The sequence below is a fragment of the Peromyscus eremicus genome, chromosome 1 (genome assembly GCF_949786415.1).
Source record: "Peromyscus eremicus chromosome 1, PerEre_H2_v1, whole genome shotgun sequence".
Classification (NCBI taxonomy): domain Eukaryota; kingdom Metazoa; phylum Chordata; class Mammalia; order Rodentia; family Cricetidae; genus Peromyscus; species Peromyscus eremicus.
In genome coordinates, this window is record NC_081416.1 from 15,629,548 (window position 1) to 15,651,067 (window position 21,520).

General features: G+C 44.6%; 1 protein-coding gene across 1 annotated transcript in view; it reads left to right on the forward strand.

Annotated features, from left to right (window-relative positions):
- Window positions 1-19: 19 nt before the first annotated feature.
- The window catches only part of Arl3 (ADP ribosylation factor like GTPase 3), a 54,040-nt gene continuing 32,539 nt past the window's right edge, over window positions 20-21,520 (forward strand). The window contains exons 1-2 of the mRNA XM_059256971.1: window positions 20-187; window positions 13,033-13,176. Of these exons, the coding sequence (XP_059112954.1) occupies window positions 185-187; window positions 13,033-13,176 (147 nt within the window). The 5' untranslated portion in view covers window positions 20-184. The remainder of the gene's footprint in view (window positions 188-13,032; window positions 13,177-21,520) is intronic.

The window sequence follows — 21,520 nt, forward strand, 5'->3', positions numbered from 1 at the left end:
GCGCTTTGGTGCGCTTGCGCACTTTGGGTAAAGAGGAGCAGAACCCCGCCCCATCCCGCTGCTCCGCTCCTCCGCTGCGTGCGAGGGACGTCAGGGGCGGCGCCGCAGCAGTTACCCCTGGTAACGGGGGAGGCAGAAGGAGGAGGAGGCGGAGGCGGAGGAGGAGGAGGGACTCGGCTTGAGGATGGTGAGTGTGGGGGCCCCCTGGTCCCTCTGGAGCTGGCCAGTCACCCCCCCCCTCCTGTCCCCAGGCCCAGGGCGGGGCGCTGCGCTTAAAGCCAAGGGGGACGTGGGATGGCGCTCGCCTTGCTCTCTAGGGTTCTAGATCGGTTTCGGGAATGAAGGGGGAACCCCAAAGGTGGGCCCTGGAGGGAGGCCTAGGCCTGGGGAGGAAGGAGGGATTTGCGGTGGGTCCGAGGCTTGGGGAAGTGACTTGCGGAGTGCTTGGCTGGCGGGGAAGAAGCCTGGGCTCCATCATCATTCTGGGTACTGAGATGAGGGCCGCTCCGGGGAGCTGCAGAGATCAGGCCAGGCACACAGGCTTAGAGATCTTCCTGCAGAGTCGACCTCTCGGCTCCTCGGGACTGTGGGGTCTGTCTGAGACCCGACCAGAAGTGGGAGAGGCGCGGTGCTACGGTCTTTGAGATCACCCTGGCGGCACCAGGGAGATGTAACCTAGCTTTCCTAGATGCTCGCGTCTCTGAGTGAGGTGTGCAGGGAGTAAGTCCCAGGACAAAAAGCGGTACCGTTGGGAATGCATGTCTGATTTCACGTCTCTGTGGTGGGTACGCGCCTGCAGTCCCAACTTAATTCGCTAAAAGTTCTGCAAGGTCTAATAGTTGTTGATGAGCGATTTTTCTTCCCATATTTATTCCATGTTGATAGAAGCAAATTAGCCTCCCGTGTCCTAGCATTTCCTTCAAACTTGTTGCGGCGCCCTTTTGCATGTGGCCACACGAAAGGTTTTCGTTCCAGTTAGGCCCCTCAAACTAAAAAGAATGAGAAACTATAGACAGTGAGCATCAATTTGAAGCAAGCCTTTTCTCCATTAGCCGTAATTAAGGCTTTTCCAAATTGTAAGTTACAGTATGTGACAGATTTAACCGGCGATGCTCAGTTCCTTGTTGATATTTTGAATTACTGTTTTATTTAATGTGTATGGGTGTTTAGCCTGCGTATGTTTTTGTACCACGTGTGTGCCTGGTGCCTGCAGAAGCCAGAACAGGGCTTTGGTTGCACGGAATTGGAGTTGTAGATGGCTGTGAGGCACCACGTGGATGCTGGGAAGTCAACACTGTTCCTCTGGAAGAACGTCAGTACTGCTGAGCATCTATCCAGCCCTCCTTGTTGATTTGTATGTGGTAAATGGAGAGTAAAACTAATATTTAGGGGAAATGAATATTTTAGAGCTAGTCGAGGAAAACTAGATTTGAAGGCATTTAGAGCAGGTTGGTTGGCTTACTGATTGGTATGAACCAGTTACTGACTGGTATGAACCAGTTATCATTGCTTTCCCCCTACCCCTAAGTATTTTTGTGAAAATCTTGAACTACTTCTGTTGACTTAAGAAGAAAAAGTTAGGAGATAGCTCAGTTGATCGAGGTTTGCTTAGCAGGCATGAAGCCCTGCGTAAAACCGAACGTGATTGTACCTGTCTATCTCAGCACTCCAGAGATGGAAGCAGGAGGATCAGAAGTTCAAGGGCTACATAGTGATTTCCAGGCAAGCTAGGGATACCCGACACCTGGTCTCAAAAAAAAAAAAAAAGAAGAAAATAGATGTCTAGGAGGAGAACTACACATCTACTTTTGGTCAGTTTTGTTTGTTTGTTTGTTTGTTTTGTTTTTCAAACCTGGGTTTCTTTGTGTATGTAGCCTTGACTGTCCTAGAACTAGCTCTGTAGACCAGGCTGGCCTCAAACTCATGGTCAAATTATTGAACAAGTGAATTTAACCATAAATAAATAAATAAATAAATAAATAAATAAATAAATAAAATAAATTGACATTGTCAAATTGTTAAGTAGAATTATTTAATCTAAGGTTGTCAATCACATTTCACACTTGTTACAGTTACAGTTATTTCTAACCTCAGGCTAAACAGATTTTAACAAGTGTTTTCTTTTTATTATTTATACATGAGCTGTCCATTTAAAGGCTAAGTTTATCTTAACAAATGAGTACAGATATAAATATTTACATAGAAAATAAATGGATTTGAGAAAGTGGCCATAGTGGCTCACACTTATAACCTCAGCAGCACTCGGGAGGTAGAAGGAAGAGGATCAAGAATTCAAGGCTAGCCTGGGCTACATGAGACTGTCTCATAATAAGGAGATAATTTTAAAATTAGTGAAAATAATTAGAACTGCAGTTAAAAAGGCATGCTAGGCTGGGTGTGGTGGGTCATGAATATAATTCCAGTACTCTAGATGCTCAGTTAAGAGGATCACCATGAGTTAAGAGGCCATCCTGGGCTACAGTTAGTTCCAGGTCAGCCTCAGCTAGAGGGAGACCTTGCCCCAGTTGCCATCCCCTTAAAAGAAAGAGCCACATGCCAAACCAAGAGAAAATGAGGTTTGTTATGAATAAGAAACACGAGAGTTGTCTAATTTTCTTCAGTTTATCAATTGAGTGGACTGTATAATTTCATGATTGTTTAATTATTACTTAATATATTAATAATTATAGGTCATAATAAGTGAATCACTGATCATGTTTCTAGGTGCAAATTGGCACTATATGTAAGTGTATAACAAATTGGCCATGTGCGTATAACATTGTTAGATACCACTAAAGTAGTCAATGCTCAAAATTAAATTTTAAAAAATTTATGTGTCTTTATGTGTAGCTAGAGTTTTCCTGCCTGGCCCACAGTCAGGACAAATCTCTGTCACCAGCTAGTCCCACAGCCACTCAGACCCAACCAAGTAAACACAGAGACTTATATTGCTTAAAACTATATGGCCGTGGCAGGCTTCTTGCTAACTGTTCTTATAGCTTAAATTAATCCATTTCTATAAATCTATACCTTGCCACATGCATAGCTCATGGCTTACCGGCATCTTCACATGCCATTTGTCATGGCGGCGGCTGGCAGTGACTTTTTCTGCCTTCCTGTTCTTTCTTTTCTCCTCTCTGTTAGTCCCACCTATACTTCCTGCCTAGCCACTGGCCAATCAGTATTTTATTTATTGACCAATCAGAGCAATTTGACATACAGAACATCCCACAGCATTTGTGGTTTTTGTTTTTTTGTTTTTTGTTTGTTTGTTTGTTTGTTTGTTTTTGTTTTTTGGGGGGGTGTTTTTTGTTTTGTTTTGTTTTGTTTTGTTTGAGACAGAGTTTCTCTATGTAGCTTTGCACCTTTCCTGGAACTTGCCTTGTAGACCAGGCTAGCCTTGAACTCACAGAGATCCGCCTGGCTCTGCCTCCCAAGTGCTGGGATTAAAGGCTGCGCCACCACCGCCGCCACCACCGCCTCGTGTCTTAGTGTTTTGCCTGAGAGCATGTATGTTCAGTCTGGGCATGCCTGGTACCCAAGGAGATCAGAAGAGGGTGTTGGATCCCCTGGAGCTACAGTCAGTTGTGAGCCACTGTGTGGGTGTTGAGAACCAAACCCAGTCTTCTACAAGAGCAACAAGTGCTTTTTTATTATTTATTTTATTTTCTATGTGTGAATATTTTGCCTACATGTGTATATATGTACTGCATGAGTTTGTGATGCCTTCAGAAATCAGAAAAAGGCTTCAGATCCTTTGGAACTGGAGTTATAGATGGTTGTGAGCTGCCTTGTGGATGCTGGGAATGAAACCCAGGTCCTCTGCAGCAGCAAGTGCTCTTAACCACTGAGCTGTTTCTCCAAAACAAATTTAAAACTTTTTATTGGAGTTATTCATTTTATTTGGTGTGTATTTTGCCTGCATGCATGCATGTATTCTTGCCAACCTCAGAGGTCAGAAGAGAGCGTCGGATCCCCTAGCCCTGGAGTTACAGATGGCAGTGAGTGACCGACCATAGGTGCTAGGAGCTGAACCCAGATCCTCTGCAGGGGTAACAAGTGCTCCTAACTACTGAGCCATCTCTCTAGCCCCAAACAGATTTTTTAAAAGTAAACAATAAGAAACTAGGATTGTGGGATATGGTGACACACACCTTTAATCCCAGCACTCAAGAGGCAGAAGCAGGTGGTTATCTGAACTAGAGGCCAACCTGGTCTGCATAGTGAGTTTCAGGCTTGCCGGGGCTATATTGTAAGACCCCTCTGTCTGAAAAAAAGAAAAGGAAAGGAAGAAGAAAGAAACTAGGACAAATTTGTTGAGATTATCTGATTTTACAAATCCATTTTTTTTTTCTTCAAAAATGTAAGTTATTCTTAGAACTGGAAGTAGAACACTGAGTTTAAACGGTCAATGTCATGGTTAAGTGTGTCACATATAGTATCCCATGCATCCTATGGTTAACTGTACGATTGAAAAGTGAGCTATGCGGGGCATAATGACACACCCCTTTAATCCCAACACTTGGGAGGCAGGCAGATCTCTATGAGTTCAAGGCCAGCCTGGTTTACATAGCAAGTTCCAGCCTGGAACTTGCTACATAGTGAAACCCTGTCTAAAAAAAAAAAAAAAAAAAGAAAGAAAGAAAGAAAGAAGGAAAAGAAAAGAAAGTGAGCGTTTTAAATTTCAGCTGTGACTAATTTTTTTCTCTCTTTCTAAATTTGGGTGACTGAAACAAAAAACATTCTGAGCTTCCCTGAACATTTAGGGTCAGTTGCTTTACCCTGGTCTTAGAATCACATTCTTTTAGATTTATTTTATATGTATAAGTGTTTTGCATGCCAGAAGAGGGCATTGGATTCCCTGGAACTGGCATTATGAATGGTTCTAAGTCACCATCTGTCTGCTGGGAATGGACCCCAGGTCCTCTACAAGAAAGAGCAACAGAGGCTGGAGAGATGGCTCAGGGGTTAAGAACACTGGCTGCTCTTCCGGAGGACCTGGGTTCAATTCCCGGCAACCAGGTGGTGGCTCACAACCATCCATAATGAGATCTGGTGCCCTCTTCTGGCCTGCAGGCAGAGCAATGTATGCGTAATCAATCAATCAATCCAAAAAAAAAAAAGAGAGAGCAACCCGTGCTGTAAACTGCAGAGCGGTCTCTCCAGCCCCTCACTGGAGGATTCTAGGCAAGTGCTCTACCATTCTTGATAAGATACAAGATGATGGTAATTTGGCACATACTAATCACTGTTATTTACCATGAACTCAATTCAGCAATTATTTATGGACTACTTCCTCCTTACGTGTAATTATCATACACGTATGACTTTTGATGAGTGTTACCATATTTATGTTTTGGGGTCAGAAATAGTAAGTGGAAAAAAATACAGTTTTTTTAAAAAGGAGCTGGAAAGATGGTTCAGCAGTTGGATAGTGCACTGCACACATGCAGGGAAAACATTCATACACATAAATTTAAAAAATAATAGCCGGGTGGTGGTGGCACATCCCTTTAATCCTAGAACTTGAGAGGCAGAGGGAAGTGGATTTCTTGAGTTCGAAGCCAGCCTGGTCTACAGAGCAAGTTCCAGGACAGCCAGGGTTACACAGAGAAACCCTGTCTCCAAAACCCAATAATAATAATGATAAGAAAAAGGAAATGGAAAAATAACAGAAAATGAGCTGGAGAGACAGCTCAATAGTTAAAGAGAGCTCACCATTCTCTCAGAGGATCCAGGTTCGGTTCCCAGAACCCAGCCACCCAACAGCAGCACACAACCACACCACAGCAGCACACACACACACCACAGCAGCACACACACACACCACAGCAGCGCGCACACACACCACAGCAGCACACACACACACCACAGCAGGACACAGCCACACCACAGCACACAACCACACCACAGCACACAGACACACCACAGCAGCACACAGATACACCACAGCAGCACACAGACACACTAGAGCAGCACACAGACACACCACAGCAGCACACAGCCAACTCTAACTCTAGTTCCAAGGGTACGGATACCCTCTTCTGACCTCTGCAGTTTCATGCACAAATGTGGTGCCCATCCATATACTCAGGCTTGCAACCATACACATAAAATAAATGTTTTTCTTTTTCTTTTTTTCATTTTTCTTTATTAAGAAATTTTCTACTCACTTCACATACCACCCACAGATCCCCCCCTTCTCCCTCTTCCCAAAATGTTTTTCTTTAAGGAGAGAAAGTACACCCATAGTCACCCCTAGTGGATTATTCCTGTAATGTTAGCTCTCTGAAGCTTGATAAGGAAAGACTGAGTTTAATTTCAACCTAGACAAGTGAGTCCTTTCCTAAAATAAAAAAGTTTTGAAAAGGACTGGGGACATAGTTCAGTGGTAGTGCTCTCGCCTAGGATGTTCAAGGTTCAATCTCTAGTGTTTGATTTTTGGTGTGTTTGTTTGTTTATTTGTTTGTTTGTTTTGAGACAGGGTTTCTCTGTGGAGCCCTGGCTGTCCTGGAACTCACTCTGTAGACCAGGCTGGCCTCGAACTCACGGAGATCTGCCTGCCTCTGCCTGCTGAGTGCTGGGACTAAAGGCGTGCGCCACCACTATCTGGCTGTTTCTTTTTTTGTTTTTGTTTTGATTAATTAATTTTTTTGGGGGGACAGGGTCTCTACATAGCCATGGCTGTCCTAGAACTCACTATGTAGACCAGGCTAGCTTCAGACTCACAAAGATCCCCTCTGCCTCCTGAGTGCTGGGTTTATTCAAGGTGAGCACCACCAAGCCCAGCTAATCCCTAGTGTATGCACACATAATCTCCCACCACACACACACAAGGAAAGAAAAGAAAACACAGGACTGGCAGTGTTTATCCCCAGCTCTATACATTTCAACAATTTTTTCAACCATTATTTTGAGTGGCTTCTGTGTGTCTTGCCTTACAGCATCACCTGTTTCTCATCAGATTGATCACTGTGCTCGTATTCCACATGAAATCCTGGGAGGGTTTCTGTCACAGGGCAGCTGAGTCCAGTCTGAAGTTAGAAGCAGCACCCTTTCATCAGGCCTCTGTGGCAAGGGGCTCATTCTTCTGAGGAGGTTCCCCTGTCTTTGTCTCTGTTTAGTAGAAAGAGGATGAGAAAGAAAACAGGAGTGAATGCTGATGAGATGGCTCAGTGGTAAAGGGGCTAGCCTCAGACCTATGTTGGATCCCGGGACCCATGTAGTGGAAAGAGTGTACTGATTCACACTACCTTTCTGCTGACTTGCACAAGCACTTTGTACTAAACACATACCCATGCACACATGTGAAATAAGTAAACAAATACAATTTTAAAAAATGACTGCAAAAAAGAAGACAGAATTTGAGGTTCTCCCTTTCACATCAGTAGGATCCTGTTAAGAGGTGAAATGAAGTGGAAATCTGTCCTGTTTAAGCTAGTTAGGCAGTGCATGTGCTCGACAGCTTTGTGGTTACAGTACTTAAACTTCAGCTGTTCCTCACGGCTAAACATGTTTTCCATATTTCAGCACATTCCTCTAACGCTTCTCCCCCACTTTGGTTTCTTTGAATGACCCAGTTTGTGTCTTTTGGGGTCAGAGCACCATGCCTTTGCCATGAGTTGAGTTTAAACAGATCTTGAGGCAGATAACATTTCTGTGGTCCAAGCCAGGCGTGGGAGTGCACACCTCTAATTCCAGCAGTGGGAGGCAGAGGCAGGCCAGCCTGGTCTATAGAGTAAGTTCCAGGACACCCAGGGTTACATGAGAGATCTATCTTAAAAAAACAAACAGCCGGGCGGTGGTGGCGCACGCCTTTAATCCCAGCACTTGGGAGGCAGAGGCAGGCGGATCTCTGTGAGTTCGAGGCCAGCCTGGTCTACAGAGTAAGATCCAGGAAAGGCGCAAAGCTACACAGAGAAACCCTGTCTCAAAAAACAAAACAAACAAACAAACAAACAAACAAACTATATAGTCCATAGCACCTCTTCGTGATCTGGATGTAGAAAAGTTTGTTTAAATGTTTTGTGCCTGGGTCAGAGTGCTTCTGCCCCCCTCCCCCAATGAGTACAGATAACTTGTACATGCCCAAGCTGGCCACATATGCATACAGTTGACTGGAGTTCTTGTTTCTCATTACCTGTATTCAGTGTCCTAGGAGTATAAATCCCACATAGAGATCACTCTCTGCTCACTTTTCTGCTTGGAGAACATTATAGGTGCTAATGACAGTTGAATGAATGGTTGTTTGGATCAAAATTACACCGTAAAAATGCATTTCATTGTCTTTATGCAGTAAAACTCATCCGCATCATAAATTAACTTTTAATGAATGCATCTTTTCATTTGACACTTAAAATAAAGCATGGCACGGAGACGTACAAGTACAGGGTGGAGTTACTCGGCTCTCTTTCATCTAGCCTCTTAAATCCTCTTACTTTGTACCTTTCGGGAGAACCCTGCTAGCTATAAATATCCTCTTCCCTATTCAGCAAGCCCTGGTAATCCTGTGATCCCGGCCTCGATGCTTGGGCTGTACAGTGCCCTGCTGCACCAGCCCTTGTGTGTGTTCTGGGGTCGAGCTTGAGAGTCATTTATCGTTTGACTGGAAGGAAGAAAATATTAGATGAACTTGGCCTTTCTGTGTCATTTCATTTCCGGGTGAGGCATCTGACGTTACTGGAAGATTATACATTAGAAATTAAAAGTATATGGGGCTGGAGAGATGGCTCAATGGTTAAAAGTATTAACTGCTCTTCCAGAGGACCCACATGGCAGCTCATAACTGTCTGTAACTCCAGTTCCAGGGGACCTGACACCCATGGCAAAACACCAAGGCACGTAAAATAAAAATAAATTAATTTAAAAAAACACTCGCAAAAAACCCAGTATATATTCTGTACCATTAGGTTAGGAAAAAGTGCCTTTAGTTAGAAAGACTTCTTTCTTCTCTGTGTCGTACTCCTTTAAGGAATAGAATTAGGAGGGCCAGGGCCAGGTGTGGTGGTGCACACTTTTAATCCCGGCACCCAGGAGGCAGAGGCAGGATCCCTGTCGAGGCCAACGTGATCTACATACTCTGAGTTCCAGGCCAGCCAGGGCTACATAGTGAACCCACTCTCAAAACAAAACAAAATAAAGGATGCAGTAGGGATGAAGTTTGCAGTAGCGTGCCCAACTAAGATATGCAAAGCCCTAGTCCATCCCCTCACAGGAAGAGGAGAGTGCTTTCATTTCAGTGGGATGCTGCCACAAAGAATCGATGTTCTTTGCTTAGTTGTCCAGTTTCAGATGTTAGGAGTAGGTAAGGAAAACTTGGTCTCCAGGCAACAGTATAGGTATCTAGTGATTTCTTTCCATGTTTAAGATTTAGTTATTGCAGCCAGGTGGTGGTGGCACATAACTTTAAACCCAGCACTCGGGAGGCAGAGGCAGGCGGATCTCTGTGAGTTCGAGGCCAACCCGGGCTACAGAGTGAGTTCCAGGAAAGGTGCAAAACTGCACAGAGAAACCCTGTCTCGAAAAAAAAAAAGAAAGAAAGAAAGAAAGAAAAGAAAAAAAAGGAAGAGAGATTTAGTTTTTGCTTTTCTAACTATGTGGATTTATATGTATGCCCCCATGTGGGTATATGCATGGGTGCAGGTGCCCTAGGAGGCCAGAGCCATCAGATCCTGCTGGAGCTAGGGTTATGAGCAGTTGAAGCCAACCCACACTGGTGCAAGACTTGAACCTGGGTCCTCTGCAAGAGCAGTATATTCTCTTAGCTCTGACCCACCTCTCTGCCTACTCAGTGATCTCTCAATGAAGAGGCACCTGCTGGAAAACTGAAAATGCTCATTTTAAATTTGTAAATAGTAAAGTATTTTCTATAAAAAGACAACAGGTTCTTCCTTGACAATTTCTGCAGTAGGGGTAATGCATGAAAGTTTTACTTGTGGCATTTAATGTGTTAATTTGATAAATTCCCATTTTTGAGTGTATGTTAGGAGCTAATGAGACCCTTCCAGTATCCAGTCAGGGACTCAGGATGAATAATTCAATGTTTTCCCTTGTTCTTCTTGGTCCTTTTATATCCCAGGCCTGAGGGATCTGAAGGGTGGGTTATAAATGAATGATTTCAGTATAGCTAATAAAAAAAATAGAGAAACAACTTTTTTTAGATGTTGATTATGAATGCCTTGTCTAGTGTCCCAACCTCTCTGCTGTCTGGTTTTTCTGAGACAGCTGATCTGTACCCTGCAACTCTCCTGGTCAGGTTCTTACAACAGTTAATGAGAGTCAAGTGTCACACATACGGCTTGAGGAGGGGCTGGAGTCAAGGTAGCCAGGGCTAAGTGACTTGAAGATAGAAGCAAAAATATGCCCTTCCTTAAATAATAGCACAGATACTGCTTGTCTTCCATTAGTTCCAAACTGATTCAGCCTTTGTCCTAAACCTTTAGAATAACCTTTGTCTGTCTTAGACTAAATCTTCCATTTTACTGTTGAAAAAAACCAAGACATAGAGAAGTTAATGTGGTCCTCAGCCCCTCAGCCCGTCAGCACAGGGGCCACAAGGGAACAGAGCCTGGGGGGGTGGGGATGTTGCTGATCTGCCTGAATATTTCCAGGTCATTGTCCAAATACTTAGCTGCTGAGAAGTATTTCACAGAAATACTATTGGATCTTTATCAACAAACTGGCTTGGATCCTCCCCTGGTGCAGTGGGAATAGCAAACACAATCATTTTATGTAATTCTAAATTGTAAGACTCAGCTTGAAGGGACTTCTACTCTGGCTGGGAGATTAGATTATATGCCCTTAAAACTGCCATCTTATGATTCATTTGTTTGTTTGTTTGTTTGTTTGTTTGTTTGAGACAGGGCCTCACTATGTAGCTCTGGCTGTCCTGGAACTCCCTCTGTAAACCTGGCTGGCCTTGAACTCACAGAGATCTGCCTGCCTTTGCCTCCTGAGTGCCAGGATTATAAAGGTGAGCATCAACACACCCTTGATTCTTTTTGAGCCCCGGGCCTTATTGGTCTGGGATTGTCAGCTGCAGGATGGAACACATAAATACCACATACAATTCTTCTTACCTTTTTAATAAGAAAGCAGAGCTAAGGGCTGAGGAAATATGTCAGTGGCATGGGCAAGGCCCTGGGTTCAGTGCCCAGTACCAAAGAAATAGTGTTGATGGGGAGATGGTTCACTGACTGCTCTTGGAGAGGAGCCGGGTTTGGTTCCCAGCACCCACATAAATGACCGGTAAACTGTAGGAGATCTGACTCCTTCTGGCCTCTACAGGTACCTGCATTCATGTCCACATGCTCATGCACAGACACACATGGATACACATAATTAAAAATAATGTGTGGCCGGGCAGTGGCGCACGCTTTTAATCCCAGCACTCGAGAGGCAGAGGCAGGCAGATCTCTGGGAGTTCGAGGCCAGCCTGGGCTACAGAGTGAGTTCCAGGAAAGGAACAAAGTTACACAGAGAAACCCTGTCTTGAAAAACCAATAATAATAATAATAATAATAATAATAATAATAATAATAATAATGTGTGGTGCACACCTTTAATCTCAGCATTAGGGAGGCAGAGACCAGCAAATCTCTGAATTTGAGGCCAGCCTGGTCCACAAAGCGAATTCCAGGACTGCCAGAAAAACCCTATCTCAAAAAGCAAAATAAATTATAAAAAATAATATTTAGATACTGATTAAATCATAATTATGAGGGGATGGCTCAGTGGTTAAGACCACTGGCTATTCTTCCAGAAGACCTGGGTTCAATTCCCAGCACCCACATAGCAGCTCACAACTGTCTATAATTCCAGTTCCAGGGGACCCAGCACCTTTACACAGACTCATCAATGCAAATAAATAAATCATTAAAAAAAAAAACTTAAAAAAAATCATACTCATGAATGCCTTTTATAATTCCCTAATTGTTACATCTGATTTTCCATCTGAAAACCAGGGATAATCTATGTTACGCACCTGTCCTGTAAAGATGAAGTCATGAACGTGAATTGTAACAAACAGAGCCTAAGTGTAGTGTGCAGCTACTGTTTCATGCAGCCTATTTGTGTCTTTGCATAGCACCTTAAAAAGCACTCTGGAAGCAGAGGCAGGTGGATCTCTGTGAGTTTGAGGCCAGCCTGGTCTACAGAGGGAGTCCCAGAACGGCCAGGGTTACAAAGAGAAACCCTGCCTCGAAAATCTTTTTCAAGTGACCAAACTCTTGTGATCTTACCATCGTCCTAAAAACTGGGTTTTGATCTGCACCACTTAGCCCTTTCTCCTCTTATCGCCTCCCGGTTCACAATCTTTAATCTCTGTTAATAGCCAGGGTTCTCTTTGATCTACAGTGGGGCTCTAGGAGCTCAAACCTCAGCACAGTGCTCTTTGTAGTTTAAGCCTTCTTGCTCAGGATGGGCTTGGTCTGCCCACCTTAGTAGGCATCTGTTTCCTGTCGTCCCGTCACCCTCCCCAGCACAGAACCCTTGCCCTTCTTATACGGTCACTTTGTGGGGATGGTGCTTGCCACACAGTCCCGGAGAGTCCAGCGGGTTTTAGGAATATTCACAATGTTTGCTTGAGGCCTGTTGGCACAATCACAACCTTAGAATCCTGTATTAACTTGGGCAAGAAATTCTGGTATCTGTCTGCGTGGCAAGAAGCTTCGCTCTGGTAATGGGGGAATGTGAGCAGTGCCCTAGTCTGATATGATAATCGTGCTAGTCTAAGTGTCCACCAAGGGCTTGAGGAACACAGGTGGGTAGCACTTCACACTTGCAGAAGATCTGGGACGACAGCTTTGCCGGACTGTGGGAGGAGCAGGAATAAGCCATGCTGCTTACCAAATTGCTGCATCTTCCTACACTTCTGCTAGAACTCGGAAGGAAGGAGCAGGTGGAACAAATGACATTAGAGTGGAAAGAAAGAAGCTGTCCATAGCCGAGAACCTTGTTCAAAAGTCATTCTGATGTCCACTAATGCCGAAGTCACTGCCCCTGAGTAATCCATCTCTCTCATGATTCTTCAAGGGCTTGCTCTCTATTTTGCGCAAATTGAAAAGTGCACCAGACCAGGAGGTGCGAATCCTTCTCCTGGGCTTGGATAATGCCGGCAAGACGACTCTGCTGAAGCAGCTTGCATCTGAAGACATCAGCCACATCACACCTACACAGGTGAGCACTCCCGTGGCTCCAGGAGCCACCACCCAAGGAAATGGAAATAGCTGTCCTAGTTTCGTGTCTCTTGCTGTGATCAAATGCCCTGACTGAAAGCAAGTTGGGAGAGAGAACGTTTATTTTAGCTCCCAGTTCCAGGTTATACTCCATCATCTCAGGCAAGTAAAGACAGGAACATGAGGCAGGAGTCCCATCTACAGTCAAGGGCAAAGAGAGAGCAAAGGCTGGAGAGTGCCTACTTGTGCTGAGCCCCCTCCCTATACCATACAGTGCAGGACCCCAACTCAGGAGCCACAAAGGGCAGGCCTTCCCACCTTAGTTAATGTAATCATAACAGACCCCCAGATATGCTCATAGGCCAAGCTGATCAAGACAGTCCCTCATTGAGACTCTTCCTGGGTGGTTCTAGAATATGTCAAGTGGACTATGAAACCATTACAGTAGCTGTAGGAGATAGAAATGTATACATTGCAAAGGTTTGTTTCTAAGAAAAGCCTATATTGTCTAAGAATAATCAGATTTCAAATACATGTACAAGAATGTCCATTCATGTAAGGTACTTAGAATAGTCCAGCTCACAGAGATAGGAAGTAGAACAGTGGCTACTGGAGCTAGGAATGGGCCAAGAGACAAGTTTTGTAAGATGAGAACCATTCTGGGGGTGGATGCAAACAATGTAAATGTGCTTACCAGCTTCACATTTTAAAATGGTTAATTAAAAAAAAAAAGAAGAAGAAATTAAATGAAATGATTAATCTCAACGCTTGGGAGGCAGAAACATAGTGAGTTCTAGGACAACTCAAGTCTTTTGTTTGTTTGTTTTGTTTTTTGTTTTTCGAGACAGGGTTTCTCTGTGTAACTTTGGAGCCTGTCTTGGAACTCACTCTGTAGCCCAGGCTGGCCTCGAACTCACAAAGATCCGCCTGGCTCTGCCTCCCGAGTGCTGGGATTAAAGGTGTGCACCACCACTGCCCATCTGAACGCAAGTCTTAAGAGAGACCTTGTCTTAAAAAACAAAGGATACAAAGGTATATTTTATGCCATGTATATCCTACCACAATTTTAAGTGTATATATATACACATTTCAATCGTCTTTCTTAGGCCTAAATCATCATTACTTAGACACCACACACACACACACACACACACACACACACACACACTTTTTTTAAATTGTGCTAAGGATGGAACCCAGAGCATGGTACATGACGTGAATTTATGGAGTGTGATGGTATATGCTTGTAATTGCAGCACATGGAAGATAAGGAGGGAGCATCAGGATTTAAAAGTCCTTGATCACATAGTAAATTCTAGGTCAGCACGGGCTTCAGAGAATGTCTCAAAATAAAAAAGTTTTAGCCAGGCATCATCATGGCAGACATCTGTAACTAAGAGGCAAAAGGACAATGATTACTATAATTTTGGGCTATTATGGTCTATATAGTGAGCTCCAGGGCACTGAGAGCCTATCTCAAAGAAGCCAAAAATAAAATCTCAGGCTGGAGAGATGGCTCAGTGGTTAAGAGCACTTTGGATCTTTCTGAGGACCTGGATTCAGTTCCCAGCACCCACACGGCAGCTCACAAGTGCCAGTAACTCCAGTTCCAGGGCATCTGATGCCACCTTCTGGCTCCACCAGCACCTGCACATATGTATGTGGTACACATAAAATCATGAAGGCACCCAAGTACACATAAGTAAATTTTAAATAAACAAAGGCCATAATCAAGACTGGGTGTAAAAACTCAAAAAAAAAAAAAAAAAGAAAAGAAAAGAAAAGAAAAGGGGAAGTGCTGTGGGATGGTCTGTATGTCAAATGTGTTGCTGATTGGTCAATAAATAAATCACTGATTGGCCAGTGGCCAGGCAGGAAGTATAGGTGGCACTAACAGAGAGGAGAATTGAGAGAACAGGAAGCTGGGTGAGGGAGACACTGCCAGCCGCCGTCAGGACAAGGAAGATGTAAAGTACCGGTAAGCCACGTGGCAAGGTATAGATTTATAGAAATGGATTAATTTAAGATATAAGAACAGTTAGCAAGAAGCCTGCCACGGCCATACAGTTTGTAAGCAATATAAGTCTCTGTGTTTACTTGGTCGGGTCTGAGGCTGTGGGACTGGCAGGTGAGAGAGATTTGTCCTGACCGTGGGCCAGGCAGGAAAACTCTAGCTACAACTGGGAGTGTAGATAAGTTGTAGAACACTTGCCTCAACTGCTTAAGGCCCAGCATCCAAACAAAGAAGATTTTTATCTTTAGTTATGAAGTGAACACAAAGAAAGTATATTAGAAAATAATAAAAGGGGGTGGAGAGATGGCTCTTGGTTAAGGGCACTGACTGCTCTTCCAGAGGACCTGAGTTCAACTCCCAGCACCCCCACATGGAGGCAGGCTCACAGCCATCTGAAACTCCAGTCCCAGGGGATTCAGTTCATTCTCCTGTCCTCTTTGGACACTGCCTGCATGTGGTACAAAGGCATACATATAGACAAAACACCCATACACATAAAAATATAAAAATAAAAATCTCAGGCTGGAGAGGTGGCTCAGTGGTTAACAGCACTGGCTGTTCTTCCAGAGGCCCTGAGTTCAATTCCCAGCAACCACATGGCAGCTCACAACCATCTCTATTGGGATCTGATGCCCTCTTTTGGCATGTAGGTATACATGCAGACAAAGTACTCTACATAAAAATAAACATGAATAAATAAAATTTTTAAAAAATAATTTTTTAAGGAAGAAAAAGTATTCTGAAAGAAACTTAATCAATTTTTTTTATTTGCTTATTCCTTTTTGTTTGTTTGTTTGTTTGTTTCTTTTTCAAGACAGGGTTTCTTTGTGTAGCAACCCTGGCTGTCCTAGAACTGAACCTGTAGACCAGGCTGACCTCGAACTCACAGAGACCTGCCTACCTCTGCCTCCTGAGTACTGGGATTAAAGGCATGTGCTGCCACCACCACCACTACCTTGCTATATAGCCCAGGCTGGCCCTGAACTCAAGTATAGCCAAAGCTAGTCTCCAACTCAAAATCATTCTGCCTCATCTTCCCTAGTGCCGTGATGACAGGTCTGCAGCATGATGACCAGCTATGTATCAGTTTTTCGAATTAAAAAAAAAACAAAACAAAAAAAAAAACTAGTTTGTTGGTTTTATTTTTATTTATTTATTTAGTTTCTAATTTTTTCGAGAGAAGGTTTCTCTGTGTAGCCCTGGCTGTCCTGGAACTCACTCTGTAGACAAGGCTGGCCTCAAACTCAGAGACCCTCCTGCGTCTGCCTCCTGAGTGCTGGGATTAAAGGCGTGCGCTACTACCTCCTGGCTTGGTTTGTTGGTTTTAAATCCAAGTTTATCAGCTTTCCTCTTTCCTAAGGGGGCAAGCAAGCAAAATGCAAAGGATAAAGTGTGGTATTCGCAGCCTGGGAACTCAAGAACAGGTCCCGGTAAGGAAACCTGAGGAAACTTGACTTAAGCCATGTCAGTCAAGGGAGCCTTTACACGGGTGAGTATTGGAGGCTCGAGCAAACCGGTGTTAGCATTTCCTGTCCACGGCTGTGAGAAGCCCTGGGGTCGGGGCTGCCGCCAGCAGTGCCGGTGTGTGCACTTCACAGCCTGTGAGTCTTAGCGATTCGCAACTCTGCAGAAAAGTCATTTCAGCTGCTACCAAATGAGCAATTTTACAGCTTCTGAACAAATTTAATGTATAACCCAAGGAGGAGCAAATTACAGCAGTCTAGCCTACAAGGCTGAAAACACATATTAGTGTGTCAGGATCTCTGCCAGAAAGAGGAGGGCTAGGAGCTTAGTACTAGCAATAGCCTGCCTCTGCCCGAGAACGGCAGCGGAGGCCGGGACAGAACAGAGCAGGCCTGGCCTGTAGCCGGTTCTGTGCCACCCTTCAGGCTTTGTTTGATGTACTAGAGATGGCTGGTTTTATAGTGTTGAGATTTCATACTTTCTCTCGAAAAACACACTCTTACTCTATTTTTGTTTAATATTTGAAGACATTAGATGTTTGTTCCTATAGTCAATTTAGAAAGCAAAATCAGTAAGATTGAGAAACTAGAGAACGTAGCAGCTGTTGTGATGCCTCAGTGGGCACGGGTGCTAGCTGCCAAACCTGACAACTTGTGTTCAGTCCCTGGGCCCTGCATGGTGAAGAGAGAAACTTGTCTTCCATGTTCAGCCGTGAGGCACAGCCCCCCCAAAAACACACACACATACACACAAAGAAAGAAAGTTTTTAGAAATTAAAAAGAAAATATTTATAATGCCTGTGGTGGTTTGAATAAGAATGGCCCCCATAGGTTCATATATTTGAATGCCTAGTCACCAGGGCGTGGCACTATTTGAGAAGGACTAGGGGGTGTGGCCTTCCTGGAGGAAGTGTGTCACTTGGAGGTTTCAAAAACCCATCAGGCCCAGTCTCTCTCTCTCTCACACACACACACTCTCTCAGCCTTCAGATCAGGATGTAGCTCTCAATCTCCAGCACCATGTCTGTCTGGGTACCACCATGCTCCCTGCCGTGATAATGAGCTAAACCTCTGAAACTGTAAGCAAGCCCCAAATTAAGGCTTTCTCTGATAAGAGTTGCCTTGGAAACGAGGTGGTGGTGGTATACACCTTTAATCCCAGCACCTGGGAGGCAGAGGCAGGTGGATCTCTGAGTTTGAGGCCAGCCTGGTCTACAGAGTGAGTTCCAGGAAAGCCAGGGCTACACAGAGAAACCCTGTCTCAAGGGGAAAAAAAAAGAATATAGTATAGATTTTTTTGTGTTTTGGTTTTTTGAGACAGGGTTTTTTTGTATAAAGCAGGCTTGCCTCTGCCTCTGGGATGCTGGAATTCAAGGTGTGTGCCACCACCACCCAGCCAGAAGTTTTTTGGGTTTTTTTTGTTGTTGTTATTAATTACATTTGTTTATTTTGGGTTAAGCTGCAGGCATGGGCCATAGCAGAACATGTGGGATATCATAGCACATGGAAATTGAAGGACAACTTTCAGGAGTTGGTTTTCTCCTCCAACCCTGTGGTCCTTGGGATTGAACTCAGGTGTCCTGCTTGGTGGCAAGCGCCTTTAGCTGAGTCATCCATCTCACTTGCTTGAGTTTATGTTTAAAGCATTATCTGGTTTGTGCAAGGCTGATTCTGGTCCCCAGTACTGAAGAAACAGACAGAAGCCGGAAGTTGAAGGAGTTGATGCATGTGGTCACGTCACAGAGTTTACTGCTGCTGATCCTCTGCCTCAGAGGGGCTTTGATGTCACTTGAGTCTATAGAAATAGCATTGTTGCTGGGCGGTGGTGGTATGGCCTTTGATCCCAGGACTTGGGAGGCAGAGGCAGGCAGATCTCAGTGAGTTCGAGGCCAGCCTGGTCTACAAAGTAAGTTCCAGGACAGCCAGGGCTACACAGAGAAACCCTGTCTTGAAAAACCAAAAAAAAAGCTGGGTGGTGGTGGCGGCGGCGGCGGCGGCGGTGGCGGCGGCGGCGGCGGCGGCGGCGGCGGCGCACGCCTTTAATCCCAGCACTCGGGAGGCAGAGCCAGGCGGATCTCTGTGAGTTCGAGGCCAGCCTGGACTACCAAGTGAGTCCCAGGAAAGGCGCAAAGCTACACAGAGAAACCCTGTCTCGAAAAACCAAAAAAGAAAGAAAGAAAGAAAGAAAGAAAGAAAGAAAGAAAGAAAGAAAGAAAGAAAGAAAGAAAGAAAGAAATAGCATTGTTGAGGAATAGAATTTTCAAATTATAGCTGGTCATGGTGACACACTCCAATAATTCCAGCACTTAAGAAATGGAGGCGCCAGGCGGTGGTGGCACACGGCTTTAATCCCAGCACTCGGGAGGCAGAGGCAGGTGGATCTCTGTGAGTTCGAGGCCAGCCTGGGCTACCAAGTGAGTTCCAGGAAAGGCGCAAAGCTACACAGAGAAACCCTGTCTCAGAAAACCAAAAAAAAAGAAAAGAAAAGAAAAAAGGAATGGAGGCAGGAGAATTGGAAGCTCCTGGTCATCCTCAGCCACTCTAGTGAGTTCAACGCTCTCCTGTACTACATAGATCCTTTCTCAAGAAAGATAAAAAAAAAAAAAAAAAAAAAAGAGTAAGAAGTAGAAGAGAGAGAATGTTTCAGACACGCACAAGCTGTCCTGTCAGCAAGGCACCATGAAGCAGCCACTGTCACTTTGTAAGTTTAAGCCATTCCCTCAGAGTTCTTGAACAGCTCGTTCATTCAGTCCGGGTGATATAGGAGAGTGCTAGTCAGCACCGTCCCCAGTTGTCTTCTGTGAATGTCCCTCCATGGAGCTGAGTGGCAGTGTTCCCTGGACCACTGCCCTAGGCTGGGGCTGGTGTGCCAGGCTGCGGTGCTGGCATGCTGCCAGGCGAGGCAGATGTTTTTGGAGGCATCCCCAGACCCACATAACTCCAGTTACTCTGGATGAAGTGTACTTACGTTGTAGCAAAGTGTTGATCAACTACTTCAAGTCTTGGTTTCCCTTTATCATTCTTGCAAGAGGATTTTTTCCCCTCTTGCTCATAAAGTACCTTCCTTCTGAACCCCAAAGGTCTCGTTAGCTTGTTTCTCTCCACTAATTCCCAGTTGCCATGACTTGCTTTCCTCAAGTTTTACTCTAAATAACTGCCCTAAAAACAAAGATTTTTCCCTTTCTCCTTTTTTCTTTTTATTTAATTTATCCATTTTATTTTTTGAGATAGGGTTAATCTATAGCCCTGGCTAGCCTGAACTCACCAAGCAGCCCACCATACTGGCCTTGAACTTGCAGCAATCCTCCTGCCTCGGCTTTGTGAGTACTGGAATTAAAGGCCTGCACCACCAAGCCTGGCAGAAGTTTTTCTTCTCGGGTTCATCCGAGGTCCTACTAAAGTAGTTTCAGGTGAGTCTTGTTTGTTTCCGTCACAGTCTGGGGTCGAGGCCCCACATGGGAGACCCCACATCCTTACTCCACTCAGTCCAGCTACAACCCCCGTCCACCCTACAGTAGCCTCAGCCCAGCTCCCTTCCTCCTGTTGACCGAGGAGGACATTTCTTTTGATCCTCCACATGTGCGTGCCTCTCTCTACATTTAGTGTCTGTTCTTTTCTCTTGTCTTTAACTTCACCTTCTGGTTTCTGTCACATACATGTAGTATCCTGTTAAACTGATCATCCTGAAGGCCTCATAGGGAGGAGTCTGTGCTGATCATAGGTAATCTCATGTCTCACTATCCTTAGCAATATCCAGGTATTCATATACATAGTTTGTATTTTCCATGCCTTTGGAAAGGTGAAACCCAGGGCCCGTGTATGCTGGGCAAGCTCCCTACCTCCAAGCTACACCTCAGCCCTAGTATATGTATTACTTACTATAAAAAATATAAGCCGGACTGTGGTGGTGCACGCCTTTAATTCCAACACTCGGGAGGCAGAGGCAGGCCGATCTCTATGAGTTCGAGGCCAGCCTGGTCTACAAAGCAAGTTCCAGGACAGCCAGAGCTGTTACACAGAGAAACCCTGTCTTGAAGAAAAAAAAAAAGAAGAAGAAGAAGAAGAAGAAGAAGAAGAAGAAGAAGAAGAAGAAGAAGAAGAAGAAGAAGAAGAAGAAGAAGAAGAAAAAGAAGAAGAAGAAAAAGAAAAGAAAACATCATGTGAGCCAGGTGTGGTAGCACACACCTCTAATCCCAGTATTTGAGAAGGGAAGCAGGAAGACAGGGATCCATCCTCTGCTACTTAGCAACTTCTAGTCTAGCTGGGACTACATTGAGAGCTTGACTCAGAAAAACAAAAGAAAGAAAAGTAGCCTGTTAGCCTTGATATTGTTAACAATGATTCTACTGAGTGAAATAAACATTTGTAAGTATGTTTTCTTTATTATCACAGTAAGCCATTTGGAATATTAACAGTATCACTTTGTATCATATATGGCAAAGTACTTCAGAACTAATGTAAAAAGTAGCTATTAAGATTCCAGTGTTGGGGTTGGGGATTTAGCTCAGTGGTAGCGAGCTTGCCTAGCAAGCACAGGACCCTGGGTTCGATCCTCAGCTCCAAAAAAAAAAAAAGAAAAAAAAAAAAGATTCCAGTGTTGACCGGGCAGTGGTGGCGCACGCCTTTAATCCTAGCACTCAGGAGGCAGAGCCAGGCCGATCTCTGTGAGTTCGTGGCCAGCCTGGTCTACAGAGCGAGATCCAGGCCAGGCACCAAAACTACACAGAGAAACCCTGTCTTGAAAAGCAAACAACAACAACAACAACAAAAAGATTCCTGTGCCTTAGCCAGGCGGTGGTCGCAGCACTTGGGAGGCAGAGGCAGGCATTTGGAGCTAGCCTGGTAGAGTTCCAGGATAGTCAGAGTTG